General features: G+C 41.1%; 2 protein-coding genes across 2 annotated transcripts in view; one reads left to right on the top strand and one right to left on the bottom strand.

Moving 5' to 3' along the window:
- Positions 1-4,413: 4,413 nt before the first annotated feature.
- On the bottom strand, positions 4,414-6,968 carry LOC118425878 (sesquipedalian-1-like). Its single transcript, XM_035835009.1, has one exon. It carries the CDS (start codon positions 6,636-6,638, stop codon positions 5,571-5,573), a length of 1,068 nt encoding a protein of 355 aa, XP_035690902.1. The 5' UTR covers positions 6,639-6,968; the 3' UTR covers positions 4,414-5,570.
- A 270-nt stretch (positions 6,969-7,238) lies between these two features.
- The window catches only part of LOC118425925 (putative phospholipase B-like 2), a 30,759-nt gene continuing 21,719 nt past the window's right edge, over positions 7,239-16,278 (top strand). Inside the window, exons 1-9 of the mRNA XM_035835091.1 lie at positions 7,239-7,467; positions 8,336-8,585; positions 9,097-9,191; positions 9,977-10,185; positions 11,089-11,183; positions 12,361-12,521; positions 12,976-13,071; positions 13,516-13,587; positions 14,447-14,599. Of these exons, the coding sequence (XP_035690984.1) occupies positions 7,250-7,467; positions 8,336-8,585; positions 9,097-9,191; positions 9,977-10,185; positions 11,089-11,183; positions 12,361-12,521; positions 12,976-13,071; positions 13,516-13,587; positions 14,447-14,599 (1,349 nt within the window). The 5' untranslated portion in view covers positions 7,239-7,249. The remainder of the gene's footprint in view (positions 7,468-8,335; positions 8,586-9,096; positions 9,192-9,976; positions 10,186-11,088; positions 11,184-12,360; positions 12,522-12,975; positions 13,072-13,515; positions 13,588-14,446; positions 14,600-16,278) is intronic.

The following is a 16,278-nucleotide window of genomic DNA, read 5'->3' on the forward strand; positions in this document are numbered from 1 at the left end:
AAGGTGATGCTTCTCAGGGGACGGCATCCTCCATGAAGTTCCAAGGATATGTCTCTTCAGATCTATGTCGGGGAGCAAAAGCAATTAAGGAAGTGTTAGACTACAACGGCAGTCCACAGTGCACAGTCCACAGAGCAAGGATCATTGCAGACTGTGTGCGTGGACGGGCAGTGTAATCTTACAGAATGTCATTCGACCCCATATTGAAGGGGCAATGCATTGCGACTGAATGGAGAATGGTGTCCCTGTATCTCACAGCATTGAGGTTGTCTTGTCTGGGAAGATACTAAACCTTGTTTTTCCTGTGGCAGCCATACATACAGCACACCAAGCCCTATGTGCTGTTATGCTCTATCCGTGCGACAGTCAGTGTGGCATTCTCATTGCCGCATTCACACCTCGATTCGGTTATCCAACAGCCAAAAGGGCACATATACTCTTACCAAATGTTAAAGATAAACTTGGAAGTTCTGTATACCAAAGAGTACGTGAAAAAAGGACAGATTGAATCCTTCACACCCACACCCATACCAGCAGGATGATGCAGAGTTGAACACAAAAATTGAAATTTGGGCACTTTTTTTTCGTGACCCACTGACGTAAGTAGCCCTGGTGCTCGTTTCACGAATTTATAATTATAAGGAGTTTGGTACCATATGAAAGGAAATCACACACGCTTTCTATTGATATATAACACATTAAAATTGATGCAGAAACAACGGAAATATGATCAGCCAAAGTTCATATTCCAAACTTTTTGTGCCGAGTTTATATGATTAGTTATTGACCAAACAATTCTAATGTGTATGATAGTTTTCAAGTGTTTATGACTTGGAACTGCAATTGTGAAATGTTGATATGATGATAGTCCTACTTACTGCTGTTCTGGCAAAATCCACCAGGTGGCATCTTTGTAAAACAGACTGTATACACAGCCTTTGAATGCATGACTGTAGACATTGACACAGACTGCTTACTTGTGACAGTGGAGTCATTTTTTGTTCGCCATTGGTGCATTGACTTGAACTGTGTAAGTGGTGTTACTGTAGATTCTACAGATTCAAATAGATGTGGAAATAGCTTTTGCCTCCTTTGCAAATTCTTGCCAGTGGTTGATCCTGTGTACTTGAGCAAACAAAGAACCAGTTGACCTTGTGGATGTATACCACGTGGAAAGTGTTCTTCTAAGCTGTTACCTACAATATCTCACAACTGAATTTTCTAACATATTTAGAAATTTGTCCTATTAAGCCTTGTCCTGGTGGAATTTGTACCAACATACCCTCCCTTTGCTGATTGCTTCATTGAATAATTGAAAATTGACCCTTTCTGCTCTGCTTCTTCCGTTTTTTATGTGTTTTGCTGCAGTATGATGCATTATGGTCAGAAGTACCCCCAGCCCATATATGTACAGGACCTGAATGTATACATGTATGTGTGACTGTAAGCCTTAGAACATGGGTTAATCCTTCTATAACATTGAAAATTCCTTTTCTAGTTTTCTAGGAAGTGCTACAATAATAAGTGTAGACGTTAGGAAGTATGATACATTTAAAACCTTTGTGTTGATAGCCAATCAGATAGTACCTTTGGTACATATGTATGATATATGTTTTATGGAGCTAATTGTTAATCTGAAATGACATGTACAAAATTTTGACTTAATGCTAGGAAATGTGGTTTGGTACTGGCAAAGTTAAACAAATGTACGCCAAGTTAACAGGTGCCTATAGCTGTGAAGTGTAGGGCTGACGTCAGAGTTGCGTTGCGCGGTAGAGGGCAAAAAATGGGAAGACGATTTGGGTGTGACTTAAAATCCTTGAAAATCCTTCTTTTCCTTGAAAATTTTTGCCCAATCTGGAGACTTTTTGAGTTAGAAGAGACAGGTAGGGTCTAAGCTTTCCTGTTTGGGTCCAAATTTGTTCAGTTCAGCAGTTCAGCTGGTGTAAGGACAGGTTTTAGTTATAGGGTGCTACTGGTTGTATCAGGAGGGAAAATGGGTCAAAGGTGAGGTTTCTTTCATAGAGCGAGCTTTTCTCCGAGAATGAGCCAAACAACCCTCTGTTTTCTTTGAATGCTTATAAACTAGACCCAAGTGACTTTCTGGTGGAGAAGAATTTTAAAGATTGAACTATGGGTTAGTACTTTTTTGAAGCCTTCATTCAGTGTATTTCAACATGCTTGTCAATGGGCAGCCCTAACTTCGATGTCTGACCTGTATGCAATAATATCATGTATGAAGCCATAACTTTGAAAGTACCAAGCTTTAAAAAATGTGCAGTTAGTGCAGGTAAGGGCTCTTTTGAGTGTATTTTGCTGTGTCATCTTTAATTCAGTCTTGAATTTATGGATGCCATTTTTTTCTAAGAATACAGCATTGAAGAAATAGACAAAAATGTTAATAGATAAATGCTAATACATAGATGTAGAATTTGTATATTTTGTATTTCTGTTAAGTCTGTTCTGCATTTTACAGTTTTGTCTGGCCAAAGTGGGATTTATTTCTTTTTTTTTTGTTTTGTTTTCCGTGTAAAGAATTTTGTCAAAGTCTGGTGTTATATACCTTAGCTTATCCTATGGTGGGAACAATACTTTGTTTTAGTTTGAATCCATATAATATTATAATCATTAGAATACATCATTGTACTCGCTACATGCTATGTGCATCATTAGAAGGTCAATTTCTTTAATTAAAAAGAGCGGACAAAACATCATTGTGGAAATTATCTATAAACATTTGCAAGCCTAAGAAGGGCTTGTAAATTTTCCACATATACATGTACATTTGTATATGTGTCTGCTTTCCTTATTGTGCATGTGGTTACCGTTTCCCCAATATTATTACGTAAACTTCCATAAGTTTCTAACTGCTTCTCAGTCAGTAATACATGACGAGTGTGTATGTTTTTTATTCCTTATTTTATTTCAGGGTATTTCTTCAAATAGTACAATTATTGTACTAAACGCTAGCGGTGCTTTGTATTGCAAGTTGATATGTATTTGTACATATACAGTTGGTTATCTTATTGACATATATTGTAGCTTAATTTGTGATATGAGAGCTTAGTTAAGAAATATTTAGAAATTTGGCCAAATGTTTTGTAATGAGATTGTTAGAATGTAACGTTATGTCCATTGATTGCAAGCCAAACAAGTACATAGAATCTTTCAGTCATTTCTGTGATTGCTCAGATTTTGCCTTTCTAGCAAAGTCCAGCTCCTGTCATACATTCAACACCTTCCCATGACTTTTCTCCCGATCACTCCCCAACCAAGGTCTGCACTGGGTTGGGGATTGGAGTAGCCTGGAATCCATCTTATTCTAGCTCCAGTTCACTATTTTGATCACATCCAAGCAGAATATGCCTTTCCCAGCTTTGAACTGTCAAAATTCATAGTTGCTTACCAAGTCCCAACCATGAAATACCTTTTTCATGACTAGGTACAAACCAGGTCTGGAAAACGGTCGGGAAGGCATTGTTGGTGTGTGACAGGGGCTTTGCACGCAGAATCAAGCTACGTCAGTGTAGCAAAACCTGAAAATGTTTTCCCATCCTCTTGTTATCTAGCATGCTCTGTTACTCCTTGAGCTTTTGGTAACATATTGTGCATCTAAAGCTTTTGTGTATAAATCATACTTGACAGTGGCATTGTACTGCATTTTGTTAGAGGGAAGTTTCTTACACTGAATGTCAAAGAAAAATAATATACTGCACTGCTGTATAATCATCTTTGCCTTTAAAGGTTAGGGGAACATTCCAGTGGCTAGGACAGCTAATAATTCAGTCCAGGAGACTTGAAAGAAAGCAATGTATAGAACAGATCCAGCAAAGCTACATGTAATATTTAGTCAACATAGCACCTTTTCATGACTTCCCACTGTGAACATGAATTACAGCAAGACTTGTACTTAGGGCTATTCCATTGAGGGGATAGAATTAAATTTAGTCCCTTCAATGTCCATGCACCATACAAAAGGTGTATCAAATTGTTCCTGGCCATTTGGCTATTACCTGTTCATGAAAACAACACTTTTCCTCAACTCTTTAATGGAAAAAAACACTCTCTAATGGAACAGCCCACATGGTACCGGTGTAGAATGTGTCTAATATTAGAATTACAATGTTTACAGCAGATTATTAAAAATGTTGAGGAAATGTTTCGATTACAGAGTGAGTCATCTTTTTTTACTGTTAGCACATTGACAGCTTGACTCAACTTCACTGAAACACTCAATGTAAAATGCAACCCTTTTAGTGTAGTGCCAACTTTAGGGTTGGACAAATTTTTACGGACTAGTGTATGATAATAGTGCGGGAGGACGAAAGGTAACTTAAAAAGGTAATCATGTTGATTTTCTTGTGTCAAACAATGAACGGACACAACTATATATATATATGACAACACACATAATGGAAGTCCAGTTAGAATTATACTTTGTATCATCACAAAACCTTTCCAGTTGTCCTGTCTTTGAGAAGCAAAGATAAATGTGTTAAATCTGTCAGAAACAACATTTATCTATCACAACAGAACAGGAAGAAAAGAAGGAATAGTCCATTCCTTCAGCATAATAAGCAAGTTATATAACCTCAACCGAAACTGCAGCTTTTCTAAAAGTATGTATGCCTTTTGAGCATTTAACAACAAAAGCAGCCACATAAGCTACCAAAAATACTGCAAACAGTTTGGAACTACAAGTTCGGCAAGATGACTACATTTAAGAGCTACATGTGGCAGAAAAAATTAGCTCTGTGTAAGTAAGAATTACTACTATAAATTGCAAGTATACATATTGCATCTGTGAAATAGAACATACTCCTGGTCTTGTTGAGAGTACCTCTTGTATATCTACAAATGTATATGGCTTGGTATGCTCAAACGTAATAATCATGCCATGGTTAACAATTATATGATATTGAATATGCTAAGCAAAGATGGTAGGAAGCACTGAGTGACAACCGTTACAATCAGGCCTTACTTTAAGGTAGGTACGTACTTAAACAATAACTCTTGGGAATTCCTGAAAACTGCAAGACTGATATGTGGTCTGCTCGTCCCTACTGCAACTGCAAGAAAGGCAATAAGGCAGTTCCTTGTTCCAGTTATGCAGTGAAACACATGGTGAGAAATATGTCAAAGGTGAAAGCCCCTTACTTGTGAGTTGTGACCAATCTTGTCAAGACTGCTTGTCTCTGTTTTGCTGATGTTTCAGGGGCCTTCAACTTTGTTTGACACCTTACTCACAATGCATTTGGCTGTACATGTGCAATTGGAACCTTGAACACCCTTATATTCTGATCAAAAACTACAACTTGTATATTGTAGTACAATAACAGCTTCATAACAAACAGGAAAACAGGTGTGGAAATTCTGTCACAGGTAGTTTTTATTGCTACCTGTTGCCTACTCCAGATAACCACATTTTCTAGGCTACTTTTTAAAGAGATCTGAAGGAAGCAGTCACAATAAAAGTCTGCACTGGTAAATATTTACTGCCTTTGACATCAGCATGAGCTTATATTGCATAAGTCCACATTGCAACTTTATTGTCGTTCAACAGCGTCCTGTTATATCAATGAAACCTCATGTGCTTTTCTCCATCCTGCAATTGCTGACTGCACAGGAACACCAAAATCCTTGTGCATCTGTTCGAACGATCGAACTTTGGCGCCGGACGTGTCATAGAACAACGATGACCCTGCCGCCCCTGCGGACCGCACGTTATGTCTTGCCACTCCTGGACTCGCTTTGGCTGCAGACTTAGCGAGACTTGTTGTAGCAGGGGCACTCTGGGTTAGGGATATGTTTTGTGGTACAGCCGTGTACCATGCCGAGGTGCCTGATGAACTTGAACGCGTGTCCGAGCTCTCAACCGAAGCGTTGTACCAAGTACTGGCCGCTTTGGCCGTATTTAAAGAAACGCTCCTGTTTCCGTTCTGTTGGAAGGATGAGGTGTCAAGTGGGGTGAAGAAGGTACTTGACCCTGATGGTTGCTGATTGGTTGTTGGGGCTGGGGCCGGTTTTAGAGGAGGGGGAGGGCGGGCCGCCCTGTTTGGTGGAGGGGGAGGGGGTCTGTTAGGTCCGCGAGGTCGCGAGTTGACCCCCGTCTTTGGTGCGACACGCTTAGGATCAAACACGTCCCTGTCAAATGGGTTGACCCTAGCTTGTGGTGCCCATCCACCTACTGCACCGTTTAACAAGTCCCCTTCCTCTCCCCTCGCCTCCCTGTCTTCGATTTCCTTCAGCTGCCTCTGCAGTTCCTGCACCTGCAGCCGTTTGTAGTCATAGTTCGCACACTGCAGCGCCTTCATCCACGACTCCATGTCGTCGTGACTATCGGCCATCAAAACGTAAGTCCGAGTCCCCGGCCCTTGGAAAACTATCTCGAACACGTTGGGAGAGTCGGATTCTACTGCGTCGTTTGATAGTTCCACAGTGCATCCTTCCAGTACGATCACTCCCACGGGTTCCTTGTCGCCTTTTCTGTCGAAGTAGAACAGCAGGTTGCCCTTCAGGAGAAAGTAGCGCCGCTGGAATCCTCTGTTGACCTCCCCCCTCTTATGGAGGTAGCCATCTTTGTCGATAGGAGAGGCACATGTCGCGTACGCCGTGACGTTCTTTTCGTTCAGTTTCATGACGAAGACGTTTTAAAAACACACATTGGGCAATCCAGCGAAGCCTATGGGTACTCACACTTTCATTTTCACCTTCAAAATGCCGAAGAAACGGACAAAAGAGGCCGTAGAACCTGTCGAATAGTCAGAAAACGGGCGTGAACAACTTTTTTGACTCACTGCAGCCCAGTGGAATGTCGGGAACGAGTTGAACAAAGTTGAAAGGTCGTGAAAGCAGAAAAGAAAACAGAAACTTTTCAAAAAGTTTTTGGTACGGAAACTTCGCGGCTCTGGTTTCGAAACCTTCAAGTGGACTGTGTCGTCAGCCTGACGGATTGCCTGCTAAAGAATTTCCGGGTAAAATGAAGAAGAGGAAGTAGAAAAGGTCACTTAGGGTCAAGCAATCACGCGCTTGTCACTGGAATATTTCATTCTTCAAAAGGGGTATGGTATATAAATTACACCCAAATGTTAGGAATATCAAACATTACAGCATTTTTAATAATGGCGTTGGAAATAAGTTAAGCTGCTGTGTATTCCTAAAAAGCACATGATACATTTTTCTTCCATTTACGGAAAAGTTATCAAAAGATATCGGATCAAACCAATTCAATGTTCCCTCCTGTCAAATTATGCAGAGGTCCAAGATGGCTGCTTGTCGTAACATATTTTGCGGAAGGATGCTCTCCTGTTTGTTGCTGTTTTCCTTCGTTTTCTCCGCCGTTTCAGACGGCAGCAAGCTCGCATCCGTTCGGTACGATGAAGCCGCCAAGACGTACCAAATCACCGACAAGCTGGACCCCAGCGCCGCCGCCTGGGCCAACTTTACGGACAGAATATCTTCAACCGGGTTGGTACCTCCCCGTGACTGTCACAAGTTCATTATTCAGCCGGAACTTGGAGTACACAGGAATATAGTACTGTCGTAGTTTTGTCCCTGTGTTTCCAAATTTCGTTCTACTTTGATAACAAGGAGTAAATAAACTTATTGTATTAAACTCTGACGAGGGGTTAAGCTTATCTAAGGCTTTAAACCCCCGGGGAATCTACGTAACTAAAGGTATGCTCTGATTGGTTGCATAATTTTTTTGGCTTCTAGATAGTTCCAAACAATAGTATACATGATTTCATTAGTGAAAATAAGTCGTATAACAGGAAAAACCTGACACTAAAGAAAAGTCTTGTAAGCTCTCTTAGTCTTACAGAAATCAGGACACATGCAGCAACAGAAATTCTAGGTAATGTGTGAAAGGTAAAGTCCCTGAAAACAAAAAATTGCATTTGCATGACAACATCCAGGCGGGTTTTAAAGTTTCTGGGTCATGTCCATGAGCACAGCATTTGGGTCAGCTGAAGAAGCCCAGGTGATTTGATCAAACTTCTGTGAAATGAGTTGGAGAACATTTTATTTATCATCTTCATCTTCTCGGCTGGACTTCATGAACAATGATCATCTAGGGGGTTGGTCCACGTCGGCCACATGCATGTTTATTTATCATAAATATGACCTATATACATATATGATGTTATATTTATTTTCTTGCACAGCTGGTCATTCCTGACCGTCACCACCAATGACAAGTATGACGACAGTGTGCAGGCGTACGCGGCGGGTCTGGTGGAGGGTTACCTCACACGGGACCTCATGTACAACCTGTTGTTATAGTCTGTGTATATGATGTAATATTATTACTGTTAACGTTAATTCTCTTCCACAGATGGTCATTCCTGACCGTGACCACCAATGAGAAGTACGATGACAGCGTACAGGCGTACGCGGCAGGCCTGGTGGAGGGTTACCTCACGCGGGACCTCATGTACAACCACTGGCTCAACACAGTGGGTGCAGCCTTCTGCAGCAGCAGGAGTGCATTCTGTAAGAACCTGGAGAGTTTCCTGAAAACCAACCTGGCCTGGATGCAGGAACAGATACAGGCCAGTGGGGACACAGACGACTACTGGCACCAGGTGTGTGGAAGGCGGCATTGCTTGTTTGTTTGTTTGTTTGTTTGTTTCCCTTACGTACGTAGTTCAGTGGTTACAGGCCTGGATGCAGGAGCAGATACAGGCCAGTGGGGACACAGACGACTACTGGCACCAGGTGTGTGGGGGGAGGCTTTGTTTGTTTGTTTGTTGGACTTGAGTATAAAGACCAGTGGTTACTGGCCTGGATGAAGGATCAGATAGAGGCCATTGTCTTCTCTGATACAACCAGTGGAAGATTAGCTCTTCAATGAACTAACAGGTTAACTGCCAACTGCTTTGTTATAACACACCAGTGTTGTGTAGAAGCTGTGTAAAATGAGTTTAAGGTGTGACTTTCCTCAAACCCTGGGTGCAGTGGAAAACCTGGTGGAATAGATCTGACATGCCATCAGAAGAAAGGCAGACTTGTACAGCATGCTAAATACATGTATTTGAATCTGTCTTGAACATACATTGAAACTAGTGTTCAGTTGTTGTGTGGCTGTTCTTCCAGGTTAAGCTGACTCTGCAGCAGTTGTCAGGTCTGGATGACGGGTACAACGATGATCCCAGGCAGCCTTCTCTGGACATCAATCCTTTTGGCTTCCTGTAAGTCCATTCTACTACCAGTACAGCAGCTGTACATGCTTGGATAATTACCATAACAAATCTACAATATTGCTGGATGTTAACTTGTCCAGTTCCCAGCTTTGCATCAACACTGCAGCAAAGGTAGAACTTTCAATACCCAATCATCCGAAAATAGTTTCATCAGGTTGATAGAATATAGGATGAAGGAGAATTCTTGTTCCACAACCAGTGGGTACTTACGTAGCTTATGTTTCAATGTCTCTCAGACACCTTCGTCAGAGCTTCTTACTGGAGTTCTGCTTCTCACCGCTATATGTAGCCGATGTAGGTGGCGCTTTTGCAGTGCGAAAACAGTCCCAAACATGGCTTAGCTTGTATCCTCCCTCGTCCCGGTTCATCACTGGGGTTGACTTTCTTATCCAGATCGCCTCCTTAATCCACCGTGTCCACCTGTTGTCTTCCCTGTCTATGACCTTGTTGAAACGTAAGCTATGTAAGTACCTACTGGTTGTGTAACAAGAATTCTCCTTCATCCAATACCCAATCATGTTCAAAGATCTCAACCAAAGGCTGAACAGATACAAGCATCTTTGGAGACACAGTAGAACTGTTAGCAGAACTTACATTGAATGTTATCTTTTTCCTAAGTTATGTGTGTAGTTCCCAATTACTGTATGTTGTTTGTTTCTGTATGTGTCCAGGGACTCATGAAAAGCAGACTGCAGCCTGAGTGATTTTTCCATGGTAAAATGAAATAAAATGTAAATGCATCTATCAATAGTTGTTTTCTCCATCCTCCACAGGATTTTCCAGATCGGTGGAGACATGGAGGATTTGCAGGAGGCCCTGAAGGACAAAGACTCTCACCGCGTCCTCGGGTCCGGGTCCTGCTCTGCGCTCGTCAAGCTGTTGCCAGGCAACGCTGACCTGCTGGTGGCACACGACACCTGGGACACCTTCCAGTCCATGCTGAGGATCATCAAGAAGTACCAGTTCCCCTTCAAATTGGGTGGTAAGAAAGGTTTCAAAAGAGACTTTGATGTACACATTCTTGTAAACTGTAGACAAGATGGTTTTGTGTGCCATTTGTGTGTCATTTGTGTGTGTGTCGCCAGCATAACTCAGGAAGTTGTGGATGGATCTTTATGATACAAGTATTTGGTATGTGACTCCAACAGTTACCCTTCTACATGGGTGGTAAGGAAGGTTTCTGATGAATGGATGAGTGGATGAGTGAGTAAATGAATGAATGAAACTCACGACACCTGGGACACCTTCCAGTCCATGCTGAGGATCATCAAGAAGTACCAGTTCCCATTCAAGATGGGGAGTAAGAAAGGCTTCTGATGAATGACTGAATGGTCTATTGACATGTGCAACATCACAGCTAAGACCTGAATTACATGTGTTAATAGAATATTCTTCTATCAGTGACTCTTTGAAACACGCAAGGCACGTATGTCAAAATTTTTTGTGTCTGCTCAGCACATCTTGATCACAGAGTGATCTTGTCTCTCAAGATGCAGCAAAATTCAGATTCCAGCTCTGAAGAGCAGCACATTATCGATGCAAAGAAGGCTTTTTAAAAGCAACCCCTATTGATCTGTATCAGTACTGCAGGCAAATATTTCTGGCATGCCAAATCAGAAAAATGCAGAATAGTTCTCCCAAAGCTAAACATTCTCTACTCAACTGTTACTTGAAGGAACAATGTTTAAACAGTACTGGGAATTTGGTCTACACACCCCCTTCATTATTACATACTGGGTTTTAATGATTCAGTTTTGTCGCTCACAGGACAGCAGTAATCAGAAAGGCAAGCTGGAAAGGCTGTCAGAAAGAAGCCCATGCTTAGTAGGACTTGTTAGAATGGTTACCAGTCTATTAATCCATGTGTGTCACTGTGTGCGTGCAGGTGAAGATAAGATCCCAGGCCACACCGTTTCCTTCTCCTCCTATCCTGGAGTTATCTACTCAGGAGACGACTTCTACATCACAAGCGCATCCTTGGTAAGAGATATAATCAAGCCATTTTATAGTATCTATCTACTTGCACAGACTGAAGTTAAACTTCAGTCTGTGCAGGAAGATACTGTAAAAGGGCTTGATTTGGCTGGGACAAATCCATTGGTTTTGTGGAGGGAGTTGTTTAAAAGAAAAGATATTTTCAACACTAGCTGATACATTCGAATCCTGTTAATTGCATGACGTGTTTGTCAGTGGATTGTACATCCTTGGTAAGAGATAACCTCAGTGTGTGCAAAAAGATACGGTAAAATGGCTTGATTTGGCTGGGATAGGTCCTAGAGATTTTGTGATGTTGTTTTTGACAAAAGATATTTTCAACACTAGCTGGTGCAGTAGAATCCTGTTAATTGCATGAACCATTTGTCAGTCAATTGTACATCCTTGGTATTGATATAATAAAGAGATAACTTATGTTTGTGCAAGTAGATACTGTTAACCCACACCAATTTAATTTGTTGGTTCTCAGATTTAAAAAAAAAACTTTTCTAAAAACCCTTAATAATGACAATGAAGCCTGAGGATCAGGTTTATGCCTTGGTGCACTCAGTTTTATGAGGTGAATACAGTCACATTCCAGTTTTCCTCCCTACCCTCTAGCTTTATGATGTCCGCTTGCTATATTTTTACTTTTAGAATCCTAGAACCAAGAAATTGAATTGGTATGGCCTAAAATGGCTTGGTTTGGCTGGGACGAATCCAAGTGATTTTGTGGTGTTGTTATTAAAAAAGATATTTTCAATACTAGCTGAAATTTTGTCTGCATGTACATTTATTTCATTGCCCTTTCGGGTTTGCAGTTGAGGCAATTCTTAAGTACATTTAGTACGAATATAGCACATGCACAAAAAATCTATCAGCCATAGATTTACCACTCATAGCTTTTTTCAGTAATAGTTTAGAAAAGATGATTGTGACAACAAACCAGCTCAAAAGAGTCTTGTATACATTCGTGTATACCTTTGCCAAGAAGGTTATTTTTTGCTGCTGTTTGTGTGTGTGGCAGCATAACTCAGGAACTTGTGAATCAATCTTCATTATATTTTGTGAGTTGGGATTTGGAAAATGAAAGATAAGTTAATGATGGGCCTCATAGCAGCTTTCCACAGTACTGCAGCAGCACATCAAGTTTTGTATTCTCACGACTGACTGATTTTCGTAGGTTGCCCAAGAGACGACCATAGGAAACAGTAACCCTGCCCTATGGAAGTACGTACAGCCCCAGGGACAGGTGCTGGAGTGGCTGAGGAACATCGTGGCCAACAGGCTGGCCAACAAGGCCATGGACTGGGCAACCATCTTCAAGAAATATAACAGTGGCACGTGAGTTAGAAACTTGTTTACAAGCTAACTTCTGTCTATGTATATTGTGTTTGTGCTTGAGCTTTCTCGTGAGTTAGACGCTTTTTCTTAAGCTAACTGCTGTCTATGTCAACCTGTTCTTGTTCAAGCTTTTATGTGAGTTATGCACTTTTTCTTAAGCAAACTTCTGTCTATGTCAACCTGTTCTTGTTCAAGCTTTTATGTAAGTTAGGCACTTTTTCCTCTCGCAAACTTCTGTCCATGTCAACCAGTTTTTTCTCAACCTTCTACGTGAGTTAGGTACTTTTTCTCTTGAACCATATCACTCATGACATAGTTAGGCAGATGATTGAATGCTGCACCTGGTCCAGTATCTTTTACTGCAAGGCTGTCTGCATGCGTTGATGCATTTTGCCTAACTAATGGATTATCAAGTAGAAGGTTGATCTATGTTCTTCATGTTTTGCCACATTAGATACAATAACCAATGGATGATAGTGGATTACAAGACTTTCACGCCCAACAAGGACCTTCCCGAGAAAGGGCTGCTTGTTGTACTCGAACAACTGCCGTGAGTAGTTTCATGTTGATTTCTACTCGCTCATACACCCAACACAAAATGTTCTGAAACTTAAATTTCATCAACCATATCTCTTTATCAATTGTTTAGTATTATGTATTATTGGAAAATATTGTATATTTGTCATGATTATACTTTCATAGGGGGAACAAAATTCAACCATGTCACAAGACAAAAGTGCCTAAATTCACCTGATGATACAGGGACTATCTAGTGTGAGCAGGAGAATTCTGCACTTTTTTGGGTCAAGTAACTAAAAATCAGTCTCATAATCATTTCTCATAAGTGTCATGACAACAAGCGAGACACTTGTTTGAAGGAAAATATACAAGCTTTCCAAAAAAATGATATGGACCTTAATTTTTTAGTAATACATGCTAGAGTTGTTTTGCCGAAGTGTTTTTTAGTTGTTGTTTTGTTTGTTTGATGTTACAGAGGCATGGTGATGATGGATGATGTGACATCAGTCCTGGCCAAGCAGGCTTACTGGCCAAGTTACAACTCACCGTAAGTCTTCTTAGTACTTTATTTGTTATTGGGTGGGCCGACTACTCACTCTTTGCAGCCAGGGGCTGAATTGCGAGGAGCTTACAATAGGCGGGGCTAAATCACAAGGGTCTGGAGCGAGCTGCCATTCGGCGCCACTCAGGTGACCTCAATACGACAGTAATTGCCCCAGGTGTGGCCAAGGTACTGTAGGTTTTGAACCCCTCACACCGCATCATCGCACGTGTGGCGGGTTCTTTAACGTGCCTGGGGTATGGCTCTCCCCAGACATGAGACCTCCATTTAACGTCCTATCCGAGGGACACGTTTATACAAGTTTTACAGTAGCTCAAGGTTCTAGCAGAAGTCTCAGACAAAGGGGCATGTGTATCTTGTCCTTCTCTGGAAGAGCAAGGATGAGATGGTTTGTTTCTTGTTAGTTTCCTTTTGATTGTAGTCACTAGTAAGGTAGCCTAGACTGTAGTTGTAGAAGTAATGACAGTAGTGTGGTTGCCTTGTAGGTGTAGTGATACAAGGCTACTAGGCACTGGTGCCACTTTCTGCACTCTTTGAATACAGAAATAAAAGTCTTGGTGGCTGTGATGCCATGTTTTGATGTGCCAATTCTTATCACAATGTCCAAATTTTGAATATTTAGGCATCTTGTTGTTTTGGCCTATCTTGTTGAATTTTTTTCACTCCTTCATTTCACTTGGAGTCAACAGGAGATGTCACCCATAGAGTTTACTTGCTGTGTCCTTACTATGATATTTGTTACGATTCCAGTTATTTTGAGAAGATCTTAGAGTTAACTTTCTGTGGCCATAGAGTAAAACTTTCTGTGGCCTGTGATATTTCCTGATATTTCGTATGATTCCAGTTATTTTGAGAAGATCTTCAACACCAGCGGTTTGCCCGCCATGGTTGAGAAGTACGGGGACTGGTTCAGCTACGAGCACACACCGCGGGCAAACATCTTCAGGAGAGACCACGGGAAGGTCACGGACATCAGCTCCATGATCAAGCTCATGAGGTAGGGAAGAAATCCACAGTATCACTCACTCACTCACTCACTCACTCACTCACTCACTCACTCACTCACTCACCCACTATCCAGTTTAGCGTCCGTTGTTCCCTGTCTTGCAAGGGTTGGACGTTGCGTGATATTGTTAGGTCTGATTGCTGTTTGTTTCTTTTCTTCTGGATTTGAAAAGGTAACATTGCATGCCAGAATGGAATGTCTTTGAAACGGGATACCGTACATACTGTCAGTGTTGTAAAGTGGATATGAAATGGTTCCGAAGATGAATATTAGTGGTATCAAAGTTTTCTACTTGAAACAATTGGTAGATAATATGATTTTCAATGATTTTAATCATCTATAAGGATATCAATTGGGCACTGGTATACAGCATGCTCTTGCCATTCCAAAAACAAATTTTGACCCTCAAATAGACTGACTCTATATTCTACACACCGCTGGAGTAAGAGTATACAGAAAGTCCTTATGTGCATGGACCAAACATATATTCTTATTCTTATTCATAGATGTTAATTGTCTTTGAATTGATATTCACAACACAGCATTTAAACCAGAGATATTACAAATGGCTCACTTCCATATTAGCCTCAGAATGACCTGTAAGTGGAGATTGATTTGTAATAAAACATGACTGGATTTTCTGTGGTAACTGCTGAGGAGTTCCCTACGGACTCGTGATCTATTAACCTTCATCTGACCTCTACACGTGTGCATAACGAGACATCTTTATGGGGGTATCGTAAAAGATGACTCAGGTGATTGAAATACCTTTAGAAATGCCTCATGACGTGAGATATCATTAGGGTAGCTGCATGCACAGTTAATGAAGGGGCAGGGCAAGTGACCAATTCAAGATAAAGTTTACAAGGTAAAGATTATGTACAGAACTGTGGGTAGTCTGTGGCTGCTTTCAGCTTAAACTTTTTTCCGTCCCACTCATTGTTCGAGAGCCCCTGTTGTTGATTTTCCTTCTAAGCTTATGAAGTACATTTTCACAGTTTCAGTCATTTTTTGGGAAGAATGGGATAAAGCAGTTTCTGTCCCAATAGAAAATTTCCATCCCAAGGACGGAAGGACGGGTCCTAGAGACAGCCCTTCGTTTAGAAATGCCTCGCATCACCTGTTAGGGTAGCTACATGTACAGTTAATGAAGAGGCAGGGCAAGTGACCAATTCAAGATAAAGGTGTTTGTACAGAACTGTGGTTGTCTGGGACTGACCAAGAGATAAGGCACGAAATGTAGGTTTTAAAGGACAGTCACACGGAGCTATAGCAGTAGTATGTTATCTTTAGAGTAAAGCTTTATACACTATTATGAAGGAATAGAGCACTGCCACCAAGTACATGTAGGGGCACCCTCACTAGATAGCACTTACAAATGTACAGTTAGACAAGTTAGATGTGCAAAGGTTTAGGTGTGACAGGTTGTTCAGTGTAATACAACCAGCTGCTGCCATGCCATGTTCTTGTGAAGCTGGTGTGTTTTGCTGAAAGGTGGTTGTACTGGCTATATAGATACAAATACAGAAGCTGGTGTGTTACACCAAAAGGCTGCAAAAGAGACACAGATATATATACTAGATATTCGGTCTTTATTTTGTTCAATCTTGTTTTTGTTGTTTTTTCTGTACACAATTAAAACAGGGATATCAAAAGAATAACAAGGAAAA

The sequence above is a fragment of the Branchiostoma floridae genome, chromosome 11 (genome assembly GCF_000003815.2).
Source record: "Branchiostoma floridae strain S238N-H82 chromosome 11, Bfl_VNyyK, whole genome shotgun sequence".
NCBI classification, from domain to species: Eukaryota; Metazoa; Chordata; class Leptocardii; order Amphioxiformes; family Branchiostomatidae; genus Branchiostoma; species Branchiostoma floridae.

What these genes read in the sequence shown, in the direction of transcription:
- LOC118425878 (XM_035835009.1), bottom strand. Translation starts at nt 6,638, where the DNA reads ATGAAACTGAACGAAAAGAACGTCACGGCGTACGCGACATGTGCCTCT.